The 18223-nt window shown below is 53.8% G+C and overlaps 1 protein-coding gene across 8 annotated transcripts in view; it reads right to left on the bottom strand.

Moving 5' to 3' along the window:
- Positions 1-581: 581 nt before the first annotated feature.
- The window catches only part of ARHGAP21 (Rho GTPase activating protein 21), a 154244-nt gene continuing 136602 nt past the window's right edge, over positions 582-18223 (bottom strand). For 6 of the 8 annotated variants that reach the window (XM_051820955.2, XM_051820956.2, XM_051820957.2 and 3 more), the window contains 12 exons: positions 16215-16279; positions 15996-16132; positions 14841-14974; positions 11591-11746; positions 11412-11490; positions 10405-10478; positions 10238-10327; positions 6113-6238; positions 5947-5988; positions 5593-5698; positions 3674-3705; positions 582-2146 (listed from right to left, as the gene is read on the bottom strand). In XM_051820955.2, coding sequence (XP_051676915.2) covers positions 1100-2146; positions 3674-3705; positions 5593-5698; positions 5947-5988; positions 6113-6238; positions 10238-10327; positions 10405-10478; positions 11412-11490; positions 11591-11746; positions 14841-14974; positions 15996-16132; positions 16215-16279 — 2088 coding nt within the window. In that variant the 3' untranslated portion in view covers positions 582-1099. Of the gene's footprint in view, positions 2147-3673; positions 4865-5592; positions 5699-5946; positions 5989-6112; positions 6239-10237; positions 10328-10404; positions 10479-11411; positions 11491-11590; positions 11747-14840; positions 14975-15995; positions 16133-16214; positions 16280-18223 lie in introns of all 8 variants that reach the window. The other 2 variants (XR_007909763.2, XR_011381744.1) reach the window with 2 other exon arrangements.

The raw sequence follows: 18223 nt of genomic DNA, 5'->3' as shown, positions 1-18223 counted from the left end.
TGGGCCATCTTCCACTGCTTTCCCAAGCTCATTAGCAGGGAGCTGGATGGGAAGTGGAGCAGCTGGGACTTGAACTGGCACCCATCTGGGATTCCAAGTGCTGCAGGCGGCGGCTTAACCTGCTGGGCCCCAAGGCCAGCCCCCACATTTTTTGAGTTAAAACAACAACAGTTGTTTGACCGAGTCTGAGAGCTGAGAATCGGTAGATTCAATGATTATTTCAGAGTGCAGCTCTGCTGGACTTTGTAACTAGTGTGCAGCAGGCTCTGTGCTTGGTTCTGTGTCTCGTTTACATCCAGCAGCCGCCCGCCTACCGGGTGCTGCTGTTGTCTAAGGAAACAAAGTCAGGGAGTTAAATAATTCATCCCATCTAACACAGCCGGCTACTCCCACACTCCTGTCCTTCCTTCCTACCAAGCGCCACCTCCGTCCCCCCAGCCGGGAAAGGTTAGTAGGATCCGTGCCGGGAGCGAGGTTAGGGTTCCGCGAGAGAGGGGAGGGCGGGAAGGCAGGGGACCCGTCAGTCCCCGCAGACAGGTGGGGATGGTGGCATCTGAAAAAGGCTCCCTTTCCAGCCATGCGAAGTTCACCAAAACAGTTTTATTTCCAGTGTTTAAGGGGTGTGCACACAGGCAGGACACAGGTTTGGAGTCGTTAGATCCTCATGCAGAGTTAACTCTTCTCCATCAAGGAGCCAGTTCTGTCCAGGAGCCACTATCTACACGCCTATGTTACAACATTTATATCAAATCTGGTATCTGAAGAAAAGATACACTTATAATATGTTCATTTAAGTTACGTATTTTACAGAGATTAAAAATTCAAGTCACACAAAACTCAAAAACTGTATTAAAAGTTTGAATATAAAACTCCGCTCCCCCTGGAATGACTGCAGAATGGAAGGTGGGATCCACCCGTGTTAAATGCACTCGCTTCCCACGGCACCCTACAATCCACGCGTGTGTGTGATGAGGCACTTGTGTCAGTGATGGAGACGCGCGCGTGGGGGCTGCGACCATACTGTGCCCATCTGTATACACCGCTCCATAGACTCTTAAATATACATATTTATACGTTGCTATCTACACGCGCGGCGCCCCTACAGGCAGGGGTGCGGCTGTGCCGCTCCGGACAGCGCGGGAGGCTGGGAAGCGGCCGCACAACTCGCGCCCGGGAAGCCGTCGCCGCCGTTGACCTGGTCGGGCGGTGCGGGGCGCGGCGCGGGCACGGGCGCGGGGTCCAGGCCGCCGGGCGTGCTGAGGTCGGGCGTGCTGGTGCGCAGGCGCTCGCGGGCCAGCCAGTGCGTGATGGACAGGTCCTGGGCCGGGCAGCGCGGCTGCAGCCGCGTCACGGCCGACAGCTCGGGCTCCTTCCAGAAGCTGGCGTCGCGGTGGCCGCCGAGCGTGTGGCGCCGCCGGACGCCCCTGCGGCGGGCGGCCTCGGCCTGCGGCCTGGGCGGCGTGCCCGTGCCGGCCAGCATGTCGTCGGCCGGCGCCCGGGTCCGCAGCTTCAGGCGCTCGGCCAGCCGGCTCTTCCAGGTGGGCTCGGGCGGCGGCAGGCTGCCGGTGGAGCGGCCGCGCCGCATGGCGTCCAGCACGCGGGCCAGCGCGGGCGCGTCCCCGTCGCCGTCCGAGCGCAGGCGCGCCGCCTTCCTCCGCGCCAGCGTGTCGCCCTCGAGCAGCTGGTGCGCGCGCGCCGCCGCCGGCCGGGGGCCGCTGGCCTCGCTGCCCTCGGAGTCCCGGCGGCCCGGCGCGGCGCAGGCGGGGAAGTCGCCTTCGCTGTCGCTCTCGGGCGGCCGCCCCTCGCTCACCAGCTCGCTTCTCTCGTCGTCCGCCTCCTCGCCCCTGCTCTCGGCCACGGAGCGCGCCTCGGGGCTCAGGCGGCCCGCGGCCCAGGGCGCGGCCTCCGGGCTGGGGCTGGCGCTGCGCGGGGCCCCCGGCGTCCTGCCCGCGGCCTCGCCGGCCCGGCCGTGCTCGCGGCCCTGCGCCCCGGGCTCCTTCTTGGAGAACACGCTGTCCAGCTCGTCCTCCGAGCTGCTGGGCTGCGCCTTCTCTTTGGGCTTTTTCCTTTTGCGACTGGCAGCCGCAAAGATGGAGGTCACCAGCAGCTCCCTGCTGTACTGCTCCCTTCCCGGTCCCCAAGAGCCCTGCGAGGAGACGCAAACACAGAGGCTGTGAGCGCGGGAGCCCGGGGCGTCCCCCAGCCAGCGCTGGCCCCGCAGCAGCCCATGGCTGGGGCCCCGCAGCTCTCCTGACCCCGGCTGGCCTCCCTGGGCTCCCGCAGCGCGCACACTCCCTGCTCTCTCCAGTTCCCTTCGTCTGGCGCTCAGGGTTAAGAGCGAACTGCTGCTCCCGGGGAGCTGAGCTCATACTCCTGGTGGCTGTCCGATGACAGGCGCTGTATCAGAACAGCCCCTCCAGGTCAGGGACCCTCCTTGCCTAAGCCAAGCCCTGTGGGAACTTCTCAGTTTAAGGGGGTCAGTGAGCGGAGGCCTCTCCGTGCACTGGGCCGGGGCAACCTGTGCGCTCCGTTCAAAGGTGCTCACGGAGTGGCTGAGGCCAGGGGCACCAGACACTCGCTGGGTTAGCACACACACTGCTTCAGCAGACGGGCCACACGCACGGGGAGTAACACACAGTGTCTCTCTCTATGGCTATCAGAATCTTAGCCTAGCTTACACTGCGTAAAAACAGGCTGCTGCTTTGGTAACGAGTGAGGAGAGGGAGGCTGGCGGGGTGAGGACGGGGTGGGTGTGCAGGACAGTATCTGCTCCGGCGGGTGGGGGCTCCTGCGGTCACAGCCGTGTGGGCGGGCTGAGTGACTCTCTCTGCCACCAAGAGGCCACCAGCACGGGTGTAGCGGCCGGATACCCACTGCGCCGCAGGAGCAAGGGGCCTCCCACAGGTCCTGGCTGAACATTAGAAGCTTGGGACACTGTTCTAGGTAAAAGAAATGTGACAAGACAGGACTGCATCCTGTGTAGAGAAACAGGACAGTACTGACACGGCTGGGGGATTTGTGTAGACATGCGCACTAGATAAGCTGCATCGCACTCATGTTAGTTTCCCGACTATAGTTACAGGCCAGTGTCTCTACTCTCAGGCGATTGAGGAAAAAAGTGAACAGATACAGACAGATTCCTCGGTGAATTCCGATTTGTCTAAGGGAGCTCTGCGCGCTCTCGTCCTGGGAGGTTTTCGGTATGTGTGAAAAGTTTCAGTGCACACAGTTGGGGTGAGAAGATGACGGCACGCTTCAGGAAGTCCGTTGCCAGCTCTGGTCACTACAGCTCATCTAATTCCTCAGAGCTGTGCAGTGTCTGTGTGGCTGAGAGGAAGGCGGGAGCGTGTATTCCCCATAAGAACTGCAGTAACAGCACCTGCTCCTAAGACGACTGAGGACCTCACAGAGCGCTCTGGCCTCTGCGGCTAACTTCGTGCCGGGGGGGTGGGAGGGCACTGAGCACCATGGGAGGAGGGCGCGGGGGCTCATGATGCTGGACACTGCATTCCCGCCCAGTATTCCTAGATTCGAGAATTAACTTGCCCATCGATTAGACTGTTGATCTGCCGCATCAGACAGCAGGCGGGGATGCACTTTTGTCGCAGCACTAAGCCCCTAACACGCAACCCCCACCCATCCAGATAGTTCCAGGTTACCCGGAACAAGTTACCTTAGATTTTGTTGAGTCACTAGTGGCTGAATCTGTGAAGAGCGAAAGGAAACACAGTCAGTAGTAGCCAGTGTTAACGGCTTTCAACAAACGATGCAAAAACTTATGGGACAGGCACGAGGACACAATGGGAAAGCCAAACTCAAACAAAACCGGAGAACACAGTGGACAGTCGGAGCTCACAAAGATGCCAGCTGCACCACAGAAAGCCCCTGGCATGAAAGGGTGCCGTGGAACCGTAGGCAGGACCAGCTCAGTGACAGGCATGGCAAAGGAGCCCTGCACCCAACAGAAACAGAAACACTGGCGTCGGTTAGGGTTTCTAAGTCTCAACTCGAGCAACAGAGTAGAAGCCTGAAGACCTCCTCAGAACCGTCTTAGGTGCCACATCCTGTATCCGAAACCGATACACGATGTAGGACGGGCAAGCCCGCTGGCTGCCCTCCCTACAGATCGAGACGCTCGTACTGGTCACTGAGGTTGATTTTTGTCAGACTTAAATTTTGCAAGCGTGAGCTGCATGCGAATGGATGGCATTAGGGTAGCCCTGGTTCCGGGTCACCTGCTGGATGACGTAAGCCTTCGACCCCGGTTTCGTATCACTGCAGCCAGGGGTCCGTTTGGCTAGTCTGGTTAAACTGCTACCAGTTTTGCAATTAATATCTATTACCAAGCGCCGTTATGGAAATGGAGCAATGGAGACCATAATTTTTACTGTCTGGCAAAAACTCAGGCTATACAATTATAAAGAGGGTAGGAAGGGGCTAGCGCCGTCCAGTTTAATACCAATTTTTGGAATTTTATCTTTCAACTTGAGGGAAATTGATTGTTCAGAATTGATGAGCTGAGCCCCGTGCCACGCCCCTTTTTTAACACATGGCTAAATGCTTTATGACTGTTAAGAACTGGTGGACCATACCATGCTATTTCTCCTCAGGGTCTGCTTCAGAAATAACAAGAAACAGCAGAAAAACTTTTAAGAAAGTAGTATGGATCTGTTGGCAGTAATCTGAGAGAGACTTTCCACGCAGATCAGCTCTGTCCGCGTTTACAAGAACCGGGGGTTTCTGCAGACAAAGCAGCTACAGTGTGGACAGCAATCGTCCTTCCTCCTACAGTTCCAGCTGTCCATCAGGGACATCACAGAATCCACTAGTGACATTACCGTGTGATAGACTCCTCCCACTTCGCCTGTGCAACGTCAGTATAGAGTTGCCTGTGTCAGTAAGTGCTGAGAAAAACCCTTTAGGACTCAAACAAGAACTAGAGACAAAGGGAGAACATCGTGTCAAACAGCATGCTGATTCGTGCGACAGTCCGGCGGGAGAGGGCGCCATCAAGAGCCTGGGACCGGTCGTACTTAGCCCGGCAGTAGGATGGCAGTAGGAAACAGGAGAGGATAGATGTCACACACAGCCTTGGGCTGTGACAGCTACAGAGGGGACAGCGCTCTGTCCGTGGGACAACAGCGCCCTCAGCAGTTCAGCGTGTGAACTTGCTGCTTGGAGACAGAGCGCCTGGCTCAGGAGCAAAAACCACACGGGCTGTCGCGTAGCCCGTGCCTTCTGCCATCAGGGCAGCCACAGATGCAGCAGCGTTTATCTTTTACCTTGTGATGACTATTACATGGAAACTGTGAATTTTGGAGAAAAAAAAAAAAAACAGAACAGAACAGTGGTTTGCATGCTCTTTCCCCCTATCTCCATTCTGACAAACGTTACAACTCCATGCACTGTCAATGGCTCCACAGTCACGGGAAGATAACTGAGGTCAATCAGAAAAGAAAGATTACTTTTTTGGAAAAACTTAGTAGAAAGGAAAAAAAAAAAAAAAGGAAGACCATCACAGTGAGCTGTGACTGGTGACCGACTCTTGTTGCGCGGGGGTGAACCTGTCGACACCGCCCTGGCGAGAGTTACCTGATGCGTCTCCGGGGGATGCTCCTGTCCTTCCAATGTTGCTGAGTAAATGATCTATGTTTGGCACTGGCTGCGACTCTACTGTGCTTTCCTGCCGTACTGTTGTCTATGGTTAACAAACAAAGATCTCTTCATCATCGCTTCCCAGACAACTCTCTTCAAAATTCAAACAACAGTTAGTGACAGACACGGCCCTGCACGGAGCACCTGTGTTACCCCTTCCGTCAGAGACCTGCTTCCGGGGCGCCAAGCAGACGCCAGCGCACGGAGCGGGGCGGTGCCACTGCTGGAGCAGCAGGTGCTCGCGTCCCAAAGGAAAGAAACTGAGCACACGTGCTGACGGGCGATACTTACAAGTGGTTCCTCGGCGCCCTCTTCCGTGAAAAACCAGTCATGCTGAAAGGCGAAAAGAGAAATGAATCCCCTGAAAGTTAACTATGCAGAAAAGGCAAGTCGTCAGAGGACCCGTAGGTATTTATGGGAAAGCAGCTCCTGTCCCAGCGAGCGCCAGCACACTCACGTGCTGGATGAGCGTCTCCACGATCTTGTACTGGTCCGGCATGTGGGTGACCATGTGCGTCATGTTGTCCTCTGATGTCCGCACCAGAGTTGGACCGAAAACGATGGCCAAATTCCTTGGTTCCATCTGAAAGGCAAGGAGAACACTGGAAAATATCAGGCGTTTTCTTAAGTAGGCTGAAATTTATTTACTTGGGGCCGGCATTGTGCCGTAGTGGGTAAAGCCAGTGCCTGCGACACAGGCATCTCATGTGGGCACTAGTGTGAGTCCCGGCTGCTCCACCTCCCATCCAGCTCCCTGCTAACGCACCGGGAAAGCAGTGGAAGACGGCCCAAGTGCTCGGGCCCCTGCTGCCTACGTGGGAGACCAGGATGGAGCCCCTGGCTTTGGACGAGTCCAGCTCCGGCCACTGTGGCCATTTGAGGAGTGAACCACCAAATGGAAGATTGGTCTCTGCTTCTCTCTCTAAACTCTGCCTTTCTTAAACACACACACACACGCACACACACACAGATTTATTTATTTACTTGAAAGGCAGAGTAACAGGGAGAGGGGGAGAGAGGTGGCGGTGGATTCCATCTGCTGGTTTGCTCCCCAGATGGCAGCAACAGCCAGTCTGGGCCAGGCTCCATCCTGGTCTCCTCCTTGGCCATCCTCCACTGCCTTCCCAAACACATTAGCAGGAAGCTGGATCAGAAGTGCAGCAGCCAGGACTCAAACCAGCATCCCAATGTGGGATGGCATTGGAAGGGGTGGCTTCACCCACTGCACGACAGTGCCAACCCCCAGCCTGACAGACTGACATTTCTGTTGGAGGTTTGGCATTTAATTTCTGACAGGTTCTTCTGGTGGAAAAGAATTTAAAGAAGGGCTGACTGAAGAGAGAACAATGGAATACTTTTCAGTTAGGATTTGCTTATGAAAATCTCTACATAACTTGTTTTCCCTCGGCCCCTGCACCCATATGGGAGATACAAATAAAAGCTGCCGGCTCTCGCCAAGAACTGGCCTTTCTGGCCACATGAGGAGTGAAACAGTGGATGGAAAATCTTGTTCTCTTTCAAAATGAATAAATAAATCTTTTTTTTTTTTTTTTTTGACAGGCAGAGTGGACAGTGAGAGAGAGAGACAGAGAGAAAGGTCTTCCTTTGCCGTTGGTTCACCCTCCAATGGCCGCGCTGATCCGATGGCAGGAGCCAGGAGCCAGGTGCTTTTCCTGGTCTCCCATGGGGTGCAGGGCCCAAGCACTTGGGCCATCCTCCACTGCACTCCCTGGCCACAGCAGAGAGCTGGCCTGGAAGAGGGGCAACCGGGACAGAATCCGGCGCCCCTACCGGGACTAGAACCCGGTGTGCCGGCGCCGCTAGGCGGAGGATTAGCCTAGTGAGCTGCGGCGCCGGCAATAAATCTTATATATACATATATAGGGGCTGGCACTGTGGTATAGTAGGCTAAACCTCCACTTGCAGTGCCAGCATCCTATATGGGTTCCAGTTCGAGTCCCGGCTGATCCAGCTCTTTGCTACAGCCTGGGAAAGCAGTAGAAGATGGCCCAAGTGCTTGGACCCCTGCACCCATGTGGGAAACCCGGAAGAAGCTCCTGGCTTTGGCTCAGCCCAGCTCTGGCCATTGTGATCATGTGGGGTGTGAACCAGCAGATGGAAGACCTTTCTCCTTGTCTGTAACTCTGACTCTAAAATAAATAAGAAATAATTTTAAAAAAGATGACAAGCATCCAGAGGCTGACAGAGTGGGTTAGGCTACCACCTGTGACACTGGCATCCTGAATGGAAGGCAGGTTTGAGACCCAGCCTCCCTGCTAATGGGCCTGGGAAGGCAGTGAGGCGGGCCAGGTGCTTGGGCCCTGCACCCCCGTGGGAGAAGAGGATGAGCTCTTGGCTTCAATCTGGCTCTGCCCCAGCAGTTGCAGACATTTGGAGAGTGAACAGTCTCTGTCACTTGTCAAGTTAATAAAATTAATCCTTAAAGAATAATTAATAAACCCAAATGTCTGTAATTTTTTGGCCCATTTCTGCTTTAACCAAACCTGAAGCTCTTTGCCTAGCTTTGTGACTTACCTGCTTGTACACCTATTTCCATGATACTTTGCATTCTTCATATATCAGAGGTTTAAATGTTTTAATCTCCTGTTACAGTGTCTGGTACAGTATTTTGAACTTAGGATCTGACTCATCAATTCTAAACACATTTGTGGGCAGGGGGAGGAACCCAAACCAATAAAAAACAACACCCGGGGAAGCACACTCCTGGCCTCCTGGAAGGCTGCACTCCACCGCACGTCCAGCAGCAGTCCCTCCCCGGAACCAGAAGGGCTGCTTGGCTATTGAATGAGGGATGCCCTCCAGCTAGAAAACCACCCTTTTACAACCTGGAATGACCTGAGATTTAGGCAACAGGCATCGGTGACCCAAGGAAGTTGTGGGGGGGACGACAAACTACAACATACTGACCAAAAATAACGTGAGACGCTGGCTGGATATTGATTTACACAGCTGCAAAAGACTTTTTTTTTTTTTTACAGGCAGAGTGGACAGAGAGAAAGGTCTTCCTTTGCCATTGGTTCACCCTCCAATGGCCGCCGCAGCCGGCGCGCTGCGGCCGGCACACCGCGCTGATCCGAAGGCAGGAGCCAGGTGCTTCTCCTGGTCTCCCATGGGGTGCAGGGCCCAAGCACTTGGGCCATCCTCCACTGCACTCCCTGGCCACAGCAGAGAGCTGGCCTGGAAGAGGGGCAACCGGGACAGAATCCGGTGTCCCGACCGGGACTAGAACCTGGTGTGCCGGCGCCGCAAGGTGGAAGATTAGCCTAGTGAGCCGCGGCACTGGCCCAAAAGACTTTTATACTCAAGAAAAGCTGAACGTGGTGCCTGCGTCGTGGCCCATTGGGCTAGGCGGCCACTGTGACACTGGCATCCCAGTGTCACATCCTGAGTCTCAGCTGCTCTGGTCCTGACCCAGCTCCCTGCTGGGAAGAAGATGTTATTTTTCACTGTCTACTATTTGATGCTTTTTGCCTGTTGTTATCATGAGCATATGTTATCTAATGATACATGGCTGAAAAACCCAGCACAGAATTTCTGACCTAGCTGGTTAACAGTAAACACAAGCATCTTTTTAAAACGCTGACCCCTGGGGCGGGCACTTCACTTAGCAGTGAACACAGCCCTGTTCCACGGTCACGTTCCTGGACGGGTTCCCAGCTCCGGGTCCTGAGGCAGCGTGTACTGTCTCCAGTGCTGAAGTCCTGCCACCAGGTAGAGGCAAGACTGAATTCCTGTCTCCCAGCCCTGGGCTGGCCAAACCCTGGCTGTTGTGGGCATCCGGGACATGAACCAGTGGGTGGAGCTGGCTGTCTACCTGTCTCTCTGCCTCACAGATACTTTTTTTAAAAAATGCTAACAACTGGTATTTTGGAACCCTTAGCTTTTAGGAGCAATCAAGGCCTTTTTGGTGAATCAAACTTTTAAAGAATTTTTATTTGAGAAACAGAGTGAGCGCCCATCAGCTTACTCTTCAAATGCCAACAAAGTCCAGGGCCAAAGCTGGAGCCACAGCCCAAGTCTCCCACACGAGTGGCAAGAGTGCAATTAGGTGCCTACTGCTTCCCAGGTCTGCGGCAGCAGGGAGCTGGGAAGTGAACCCAGGTACCTGGCTGTGGGAGGAGGGCACATGAATCACCAGGCTGAACACCCCTGCCCTGTGAACCCACCGCTGACTATCTGGCATGAAACACTGAAGCTTGTCTGTTAAAATAAAGCCATTTCTGGGGCCGGCGCTGTGGCGTTATGGGCAAAACCACCACCTACAGTGCCGGCATCCCATATGGGTGCTGGTTCGAGTCCCAGCTGCTCCACTTTCAATCCAGCTCTCTGCTATGGCCTGGGAGAGCAGTAGATGATGGCCCAAGTCCTTGGGCCCCTGCACCCGCGTGGGAGACCTGCAAGAAGCTCCTGGCTTCGGATTGGCCCAGCTCCAGCCATTGTAGCCATTTGAGGAGTGAACCAGCGGATGGAAGACCTCTCTCTCTGTGTAACTCTTTCAAATAAATAAATAAATCTTTAAAAAAAAAATCAAGCCCATTTCTTCAACACACACTTCACCTACCTTATTTTTTTCTGAATTTTCTGCCACTGTCTTCAGATGAGCCGAAAGAAACTTAAGTGTTTCATAATGATGTTCGGGCAAATCATGAATCTGAAACACAGCAGTTTCGAGATAGATTTACCTGCTGAATTCTAGTTGTACTTCCAAATATATAAAATAGTACCTACTAGTCTTTTCAATGTTTTCAGACGATCAAGAGGATCTTCTTTGCGATTGGCTTCAATGAAATCGGCGTATTTATCTGACAACAACAGCAAGAATAAGGGAAAAATGTATCTTAAGTGGCTTAGGGGAACGGAGTAGTTTTCCTTTAAGGCTCAATTTTAAATCACGACAAGAAAAATAACGCAGGGCAGACTCCCAACTGCCTCTGCACAGTAAATCTCTAAAACTTGACGTTTCGAGCTGTGGTGTTTAATGGTCCTCTACGCTTTGTTAACAAACGGCAGGACGTTCGCTGAGGTTCGAGGCTCCTGATGGAGCCGTGCTGCGCCTGCGTGTCCACGCTGCCTGTCTGTCCTTCCTCCACTCCCCAGAAACACCGAGGACAATGCTTTCCATGGCCAACAGTGGGCTTTCCCGAGGGAACACTTCTCGCTTAAGATGTTACTTCCACCTTACCACAATAAGGTCTTGACTGAAAGCAGTAACGTGGCTTTCACTTGCTTGCAAACATGGATGAACTGGATAGTGTTTATTTTACTCAACCTAAATAACACTTTAGAAACTAGTTTTTGGGGGCCGGCATCCGGGACACCGGCAACGCAGGTCACACAGCGAGTTTGCGACTCGGCCGCTCCACTTCCAACCCAGCTTCCTGGCGTTATAGCCCAAGTGCTTGGGGCCCTGCCACCTCCGTGGACTTTAGCCTGGCCCAGACTTGGCTGTTGCAGCCATTTGGGGAATAAACCAGCAGATGGAATATCTGTCTCTGCCTTTTAAATAAATCTTAAAAACACAACTATTTTTCATCAAAATTTAAAAGAAGTAAAAACCCAAATGACAACCAGTACTACATAACTAGGCTTCTAAGATAAGTAAGAACGGAACTAAACCTCCCGTTGCCTTCTGCAGAAGCGTTTTCCCTTGGTTCCACCCGATACCCCGTGGCTGTCCAACGGCCCTGCTTTGAGCCACCTGCGCAGGTAGGTGCCTGCCCCAGGAGCCGACTCACCGTTTGTGAAGAGAGGCTCCGGGAGTTTTCTGAAGAATGACTTCAGTAAGCTGCTGATCACATTCAAGTCTCGCCATTTCTAGGTGTGCAGAACAGAAACAGCATTTCTGTAGTCAGTCCCACAGAAGGCAGGGTCGGGGGAGCCCGAGTGACCGATCCAAACAGCCCAGCGAACTCACATCGTCTTGGATGTCGATGTCGGCCATCCCCTTGTTGAGCTCCTCCTGCATACTGGAGATGGCGGCGTTATTCCCGGGAACTCTGTAAATACCTGTATACTCGAGACCTCGTTCTTCAACTAATTTGCAACATATGTCAACGATTAATGGGATATACTGTAAAAGAAGAAACAAACCTCTGATTTAACACAGTGCCGAGTGTGGGGAGCAGCCCGGACTAGACTGTTACTGGAATTAAGACTTATTCTATGCATCTGCTCTCCCACAATATGGCGCTGGGAGAGAAGTAAACAGCTTCCGCACAGCTGCCTCCAGTTCAACCAATTAACTGTAGGACTTGCTCCTGATTGGAGGAGAGCAGCGTACTTGGCGTGTGGGCAGCCGAGTTAGGATTGGCGGAAGAGGACTATAAAGGAGGAGAGACGGCACGCACCAGGAACATCTATGGGGAACATCTAAGGGAACCCGTGCAGCCCCCGAGAGAACCGGCCGGCGGTGTGCTGCTCCCCTGCGGAAGTGGGGAATGCGGCCAGGGGGAACTGCCCTTCCACGGAGGTGGAAGGGATAGTAGCCAACCCGGGAAGAACCAGCAGCAAACCCGGGGAGGGCCGAGCAGACAGAAAGAACAGCGCAGGGTCCTGTGTCGTTCCTCCACGAAGAGGGGGAGCGACATAATGGTGCCGTGACTCGGATTAGGAAACCTAGGTCGGATAGCAAACTTAGGAGGGAAGAAACGGGAAGAAATGGGCTAATATCGGAGAGAGAGACTAGCAAACAGCCTAGGGAAAAGCCGGACGAAAAAGGAGCCGGAAGAAGTTATTGAAAGCCTAGGCATAGATTCGGATACGGACTACGGGGGGAAGCTGGGAGAAATCTCTAAGGTCGAAAGCGAAAGTGAAAGCTAGAACAAACAGACTCGGATGCGGACTGTGGGGAGAGGCCAGGAGAAATGAGGGAGGAATATCGTTGGAGGAAAGCTTGGGGAAACATACCGGGTAGAGAAAAATGTTAGGGAAATTGAAGCCGCGGGGGGCAGGCCGAGGCGGAAACGGAAGCCACTTTGGGGTTCTCAAGTTAGTCCGGGAATAGGGGGCGAAAAGTTGAAACCAGAAGCTGAAACGTGAGCCAGGTTGGGATCCGTCTGATTAGCCCGGGGAGCAAAGGACGGGAAGCCAAACCGTGGGGCGGAGACGTACGCTGGGTTGAATTCGCCAGGCTAGCCCGGGGAACTTAGATTGAATCCTAGTGGCGGACACGTAAGCTACGCTGTGTTACTCGCGGAAGCCGCCGCGTGCAGAGAGAGCACGGGGCGTGAATAGATAGGGAACGGGGCTGGCGTAGGCCGTGGTTCAGACGCGAAAGGGTTAAGCGTGGAGACCGCGGAGTGCACGAAGCCGAGCTGCGCAAAGCCGGGAAGCTGCGCAGATGAGAGAGGCGCGCGGGCTGAAGCGGCGCAGAGCCGGGAACCCGCCGGCGGGGCGAGGTGCCGGAAAGCCGCAGGGATAAGAGAAACAGAAGTTTAGAAGTAAAGTGAGAAAAATAGGAATGCTGGAAGATAGAAGTAAAATGGGAGAAATAGGAATGCCCGGAGATAGAGAAATAGAGAAATAAAAAGGCCTCCCTACAACACTGCAATGTGAGAGCTTGGATTCGGTCTGCCTAATCAAGTGAGGCGATGAGCACCTGCGGGCAGCTAGCAGCTTATGCGCCGCAGGTCACCGAAGACAGGCACGAATTAACATCAGTAAGGCTTCCCCACAATACAACAATATTAAGCTTGGATTCGGTCTGCCTGATTTAAGGCGGTAAGCGCCAGCAAGCAGCTCGACCAGAGTATGAGCTGCAGGTCACCGAAGATAGGCACGAACCAACACTAATAAGTCTCCCCCACAATAAGGCAATGAGAAGGCTTGGATTCGGTTTGCCTGATAGGTCTTGTAAGTCCCCTGCAGGCAGAGCAGAGCATGCGCTGCAGGGCACCGAACACAGGCACGCATCAGCGCCTAAAAACCTCCTCACAATGGCGAAGAGAGGACCCGGATTCGGTTTTCCTGATTGATAGGACTTGTAAGAGCCTGTGGCAACTCTAGCAAGTAGAGCAGAGTGTGTGCCGCGGGACACCGAAGACAGGCGCGTATCAACGCCAAAAAATAAAAAGAAAGGGGGATCTGTGGGGAGCAGCCCGGACTAGACTGTTACTGGAATTAAGACTTATTCTATGCATCTGCTCTCCCACAATATGGCGCTGGGAGAGAAGTAAACAGCTTCCGCACAGCTGCCTCCAGTTCAACCAATTAACTGTAGGACTTGCTCCTGATTGGAGGAGAGCAGCGTACTTGGCGTGTGGGCAGCCGAGTTAGGATTGGCGGAAGAGGACTATAAAGGAGGAGAGACGGCACGCACCAGGAACATCTATGGGGAACATCTAAGGGAACCCGTGCAGCCCCCGAGAGAACCGGCCGGCGGTGTGCTGCTCCCCTGCGGAAGTGGGGAATGCGGCCAGGGGGAACTGCCCTTCCACGGAGGTGGAAGGGATAGTAGCCAACCCGGGAAGAACCAGCAGCAAACCCGGGGAGGGCCGAGCAGACAGAAAGAACAGCGCAGGGTCCTGTGTCGTTCCTCCACGAAGAGGGGGAGCGACAGCCGAGGCTCATCTTTAGTGAATAGCTGCACATCACAGGTAAAAGTCCCTTTTCCTCCAAGAGGAGGGAACAGATACGGGGCTGTGTGTAATAGAGAGAGAGAGAGAGAAAGAGAGAGAGAGAGAGTAAGGAGTACAGACTGCAGAACAGGAGCTGCATTAAGCCAGCAGGTGGTAGCTGAGACAGTGGGAAGAGACTGCCCAAGCCAAGACAGAGAGAAGGCCCCTCAGGGGCGCGGTGGGCTAAGGAAGAAAGAAAAGCAAACAGTTCAGTGGGATCAGGTCGGGAATCGGACGAGGGGGCGAAACCAATCAAGTCCTGATAGGAATCCTAACGAGGCTGCTACACACACACACACCCACACACACAGGTAAGTGGATTAAACTTCTCATCCTTGTTTCAAGACGCGTACTGACCTTTCCCGATACATTGCTAGTGGTAGCCTAATTATCCTATCTCAGCATCAGTGTATTGGGATAAAGCGTCACGGATACAATCACTCAGCACACACTTGGAGTAGCTCAGGCTTGCTACCCAGGCTCTGGGGTCTGGCAGGCTGTCTCCCCCAGTCCTCCTGCAGCTAGACCCGGCGGCCTGGCGTCTCCTACCCGATTCGTGTGGGCTGGCGGGCAGTCGTCCAGGCGGACCCCGAAGGTCCCTGTAGCAGCCGGCTTCTTCCTCCTCCCGATCTGGGGAATGCCCCTTATCCACATGCCCCTGTCTTTGGGGGGACTGGTATCATCTTTTGGTCATTATGCAAAATAAAACAAGACAAAAACAGGAGGGCTTAAATCATGACTTTAAAAATCTCTTGCTGTGGGATACATCCCATAACTCAGTGCTGGTTCAAGGCCCCTCCCTCCCTGCTGATGTGCCTGGGAAGGCAGGGGAGGAAGGCCCAAGTTCCAGGCTCCTGGCTTCGGCCTGGCCCAGCCCCACCCTAGCCACTGTGGTCATTTGGGAGGAACCAGAGGATGGAAGATCTCCAACTCTGCCTTTCAAATAAGTAAACAAAACCCTTTATCAATGCTCACATAAATCTCAGTCCCATAACCTCAAGCTCCCCTAACAGGGCGCCCCTCCTGATATAATCCGTTCCTCACCCATTTATCATCTGTGTCCCATGATTTTCTTTTAGAAAGAGCAAAAATACAGAATCAGAGGGTCGTGTGCATAGTAAGATTTTTGAATACTGTCTATTCATCTTTGTTTATTTGAAAGGCACGGTGACAGCAGATTTTCCGTCCACTGGTTCACCCCCAAATGCCCACCACAGCTGGAGCTGGGCCAGGCTGAAGTCAGGAGTCAGGAGCGCCATCCGGGTCTCCCGCGTGGGTGGCCGGACTCGGTACTTGAGCTCCCAGGTGCTCTGGCGGGGAGCTGAGGAGGTGGAGCCAGGCTTGACCCCAGACATCCCAACGTGGGGATCTGGGAGGCAGGCATCCCAAGGGCCAGCTCAGCCTGCCCCCCTGGAACGAGATTCTTAGCAACAGGAAAAGGGTTGGCCTGTTTCAACAGGACAGCACCTGGCTCCTCTGTGTAGTTTATATTTGTGTGGTCTCTTACGTAAGGGTTGCGTTTTCCTTTCCTTTCTCCTTACTGTAGAGACCGGAGGCACCTGGGCGTCACCTCTGGGAAAGGCCCAGTTAGCCTAGCCCAGGCCTGCAGTGGCCTCTGGGCTGGGTCTGTGACTGGAGAAGACACGGGCACGGCTTTCAAATCCCAACTCCCATCTCCCAGGGGCCGCCGCCACGGCTCAGTACCTTTACCGAGAAGCTTCCTCTCCGGCTCCTCTTTGGGGGAGTGCGGGCTCTGGGTCTTTGGCTCTGATTTAGCACCAAGCAGAGTCTGCCTGAGGCTGAGGCTCTGGCGAGGGGTTTTTGGCAACTGTTCTGCTTTGCTGTGGACAGAAGCGCACACGTCTTCACGATTCCCTCTTTCATGAGCAGAGGCGCTGCGGGCAGGAGGGGCGGGACGCTCACCTCATGAGGCTGTTATACTCCTTTATTCTCCGACTGATGAGGTCCCTGTTGGTCACGCCCGTGTCCTGTGGAGGGAGCAGACGGTAACACTGGTCAGCTCTCAGCCTACAGAGGCGACCTGTGCGTGCACAGCTTTCCGCTGTACTCCTGGTCCTTGCAGTGCGATCGCCATCGCCCGCTCCCGGGTTTCGGCTGCGATCACCGTGCCACGTGCCAGGGCTCCCACGCGCCTCCCCCCACTGCCAAGTCTTCTGCTCTGTGCACAACTTAGACGAGCTCCAGCAAGTAACAAGTGCTGACTATTTATCGATCTTAATGAATGACAGCACAGCAGAGAGTTTTCCCCTCACGAATACAAGAAATAACCGTCAGCATTTGCAAATACCACTGAGTAAAAGTGACAAACCACTGCCAGAACTTATGAATGGACCGGCGCCACGGCTCACTAGGCTAATCCTCCGCCTGCAGTGCTGGCACTCTGGGTTCTAGTCCTGGCTGGGGCAACGGTTCTGTCCCGGTTGCTCCTCTTCCAGTCCAGATCTCTGCTGTGGCCCGGGAGGGCAGTGGAGGATGGCCCAAGTGCTTGGGCCCCTGCACCCGCATGGGAGACCAGGAGGAAGCACCTGGCTCCTGGCTTTGGATTGGCGCAGCGCCGGCTGTAGCGGCCATTTGGGGGGTGAACCAATGGAAGGAAGACCTTTTTCTCTCTCTGTCTAACTCTGCCTGTCAAATAAATAAGTAAGTAAATAAGAACTTATGAACGGCTAATCTGCAGGGACAGCGATATTCAGAGTCAGTTCGAATCTTAAGTGGCAGTTAGGTTATCAGAGTGGAAAAGCTTCACAAAATTTTTAAACTTAGGTTAACCTTTAAAAAAATTAATTTGTTCATTTGAGAAGTGGAGTTACAGAGAGGGAGAAGGAGAGGCAGAGGTGGGGACAGACAAGTCTTCCATCCGCTGGTTCACTCCCCAAAAGGCCAGGCCAAAGCCAGGAGCCAGCAGCTTCACCTGGGTTTCCCAGAGTAGGGGCCTGAGCACTGGGCCATCCTCCACGGCTTTCCCAGGTGCATTAGCAGGGAGCTGGATCGGAAGTGGCGCAGCCAGGACTCAAACTGGCACCCACATGGGATGCTGGTGCTGTTGCTGCAGGTGGCAGCTTAACCTGTTAGGCCACAGTGCCGGCTCCTGCAGGTTAACTTTTATGTTATTTGATAAACATAGAATTTACCCTAAAGTGGTCATTTTTCTTTCAAGTACACACTGGCAAGTGTCCTCAATTTTTTTAAATTTTTTTAAGATTTTTATTTATTTATTTGACAGCTAGAGTTACAGATAGTGAGAGAGAGACAGAGAGAAAGGTCTTCCTTCCATTGGTTCACTCCCCAAATGGCTGCCACAGCCGGAGCTACACCAATCTGAAGCCAGGAGCCAGGTGCTTCCTCCTGGTCTCCCATGCGGGTGCAGGGCCCAAGCACTTGGGCCATCCTCCACTGCACTCCCGGGCCACAGCAGAGAGCCGGGTTGGAAGAGGAGCAACCGGGACTAGAACCCTGCGCCCATATTGGATGCCAGCACCACAGGTGGAGGATTAACCTAATGTGCCACTATGCCGGCCCCATGAGTCCTCAATTTTTAACTTGTCTCTTTGACTATAATGAATGCTAATACAGTTCACTAAGAACTTTGGAGCAAAACAATATTGAATTTAAATGGAATCTTTCAACCTAGCAGCTGGAGTCCTATAGTTAAGATTTAGAATCAGAGTGCCTGGATTTGCTCTCTGCTGTGGCCTGGGAAAGCAGCAGAAGATGGCCCAAGTCCTTGGGACCCTGCACCCGCATGGGAGACCTAGAAGAGGCTCCTGGCTTTGGATTGGCACAGCTCCGGTCATTGCGGCCAACTGGGGAGTGAACCAGCGAATGGAAGACCTCTCTCTAACTCTGACTTTCAAATAAATAAATAAATCTTAAAAAAAAAAAAAAAGTAACAGAGTGCCTGGATTTAAACC

This window comes from Oryctolagus cuniculus, chromosome 13, assembly GCF_964237555.1.
Source record: "Oryctolagus cuniculus chromosome 13, mOryCun1.1, whole genome shotgun sequence".
Classification (NCBI taxonomy): domain Eukaryota; kingdom Metazoa; phylum Chordata; class Mammalia; order Lagomorpha; family Leporidae; genus Oryctolagus; species Oryctolagus cuniculus.
This window is presented reverse-complemented; position numbering and strand designations above follow the sequence as displayed.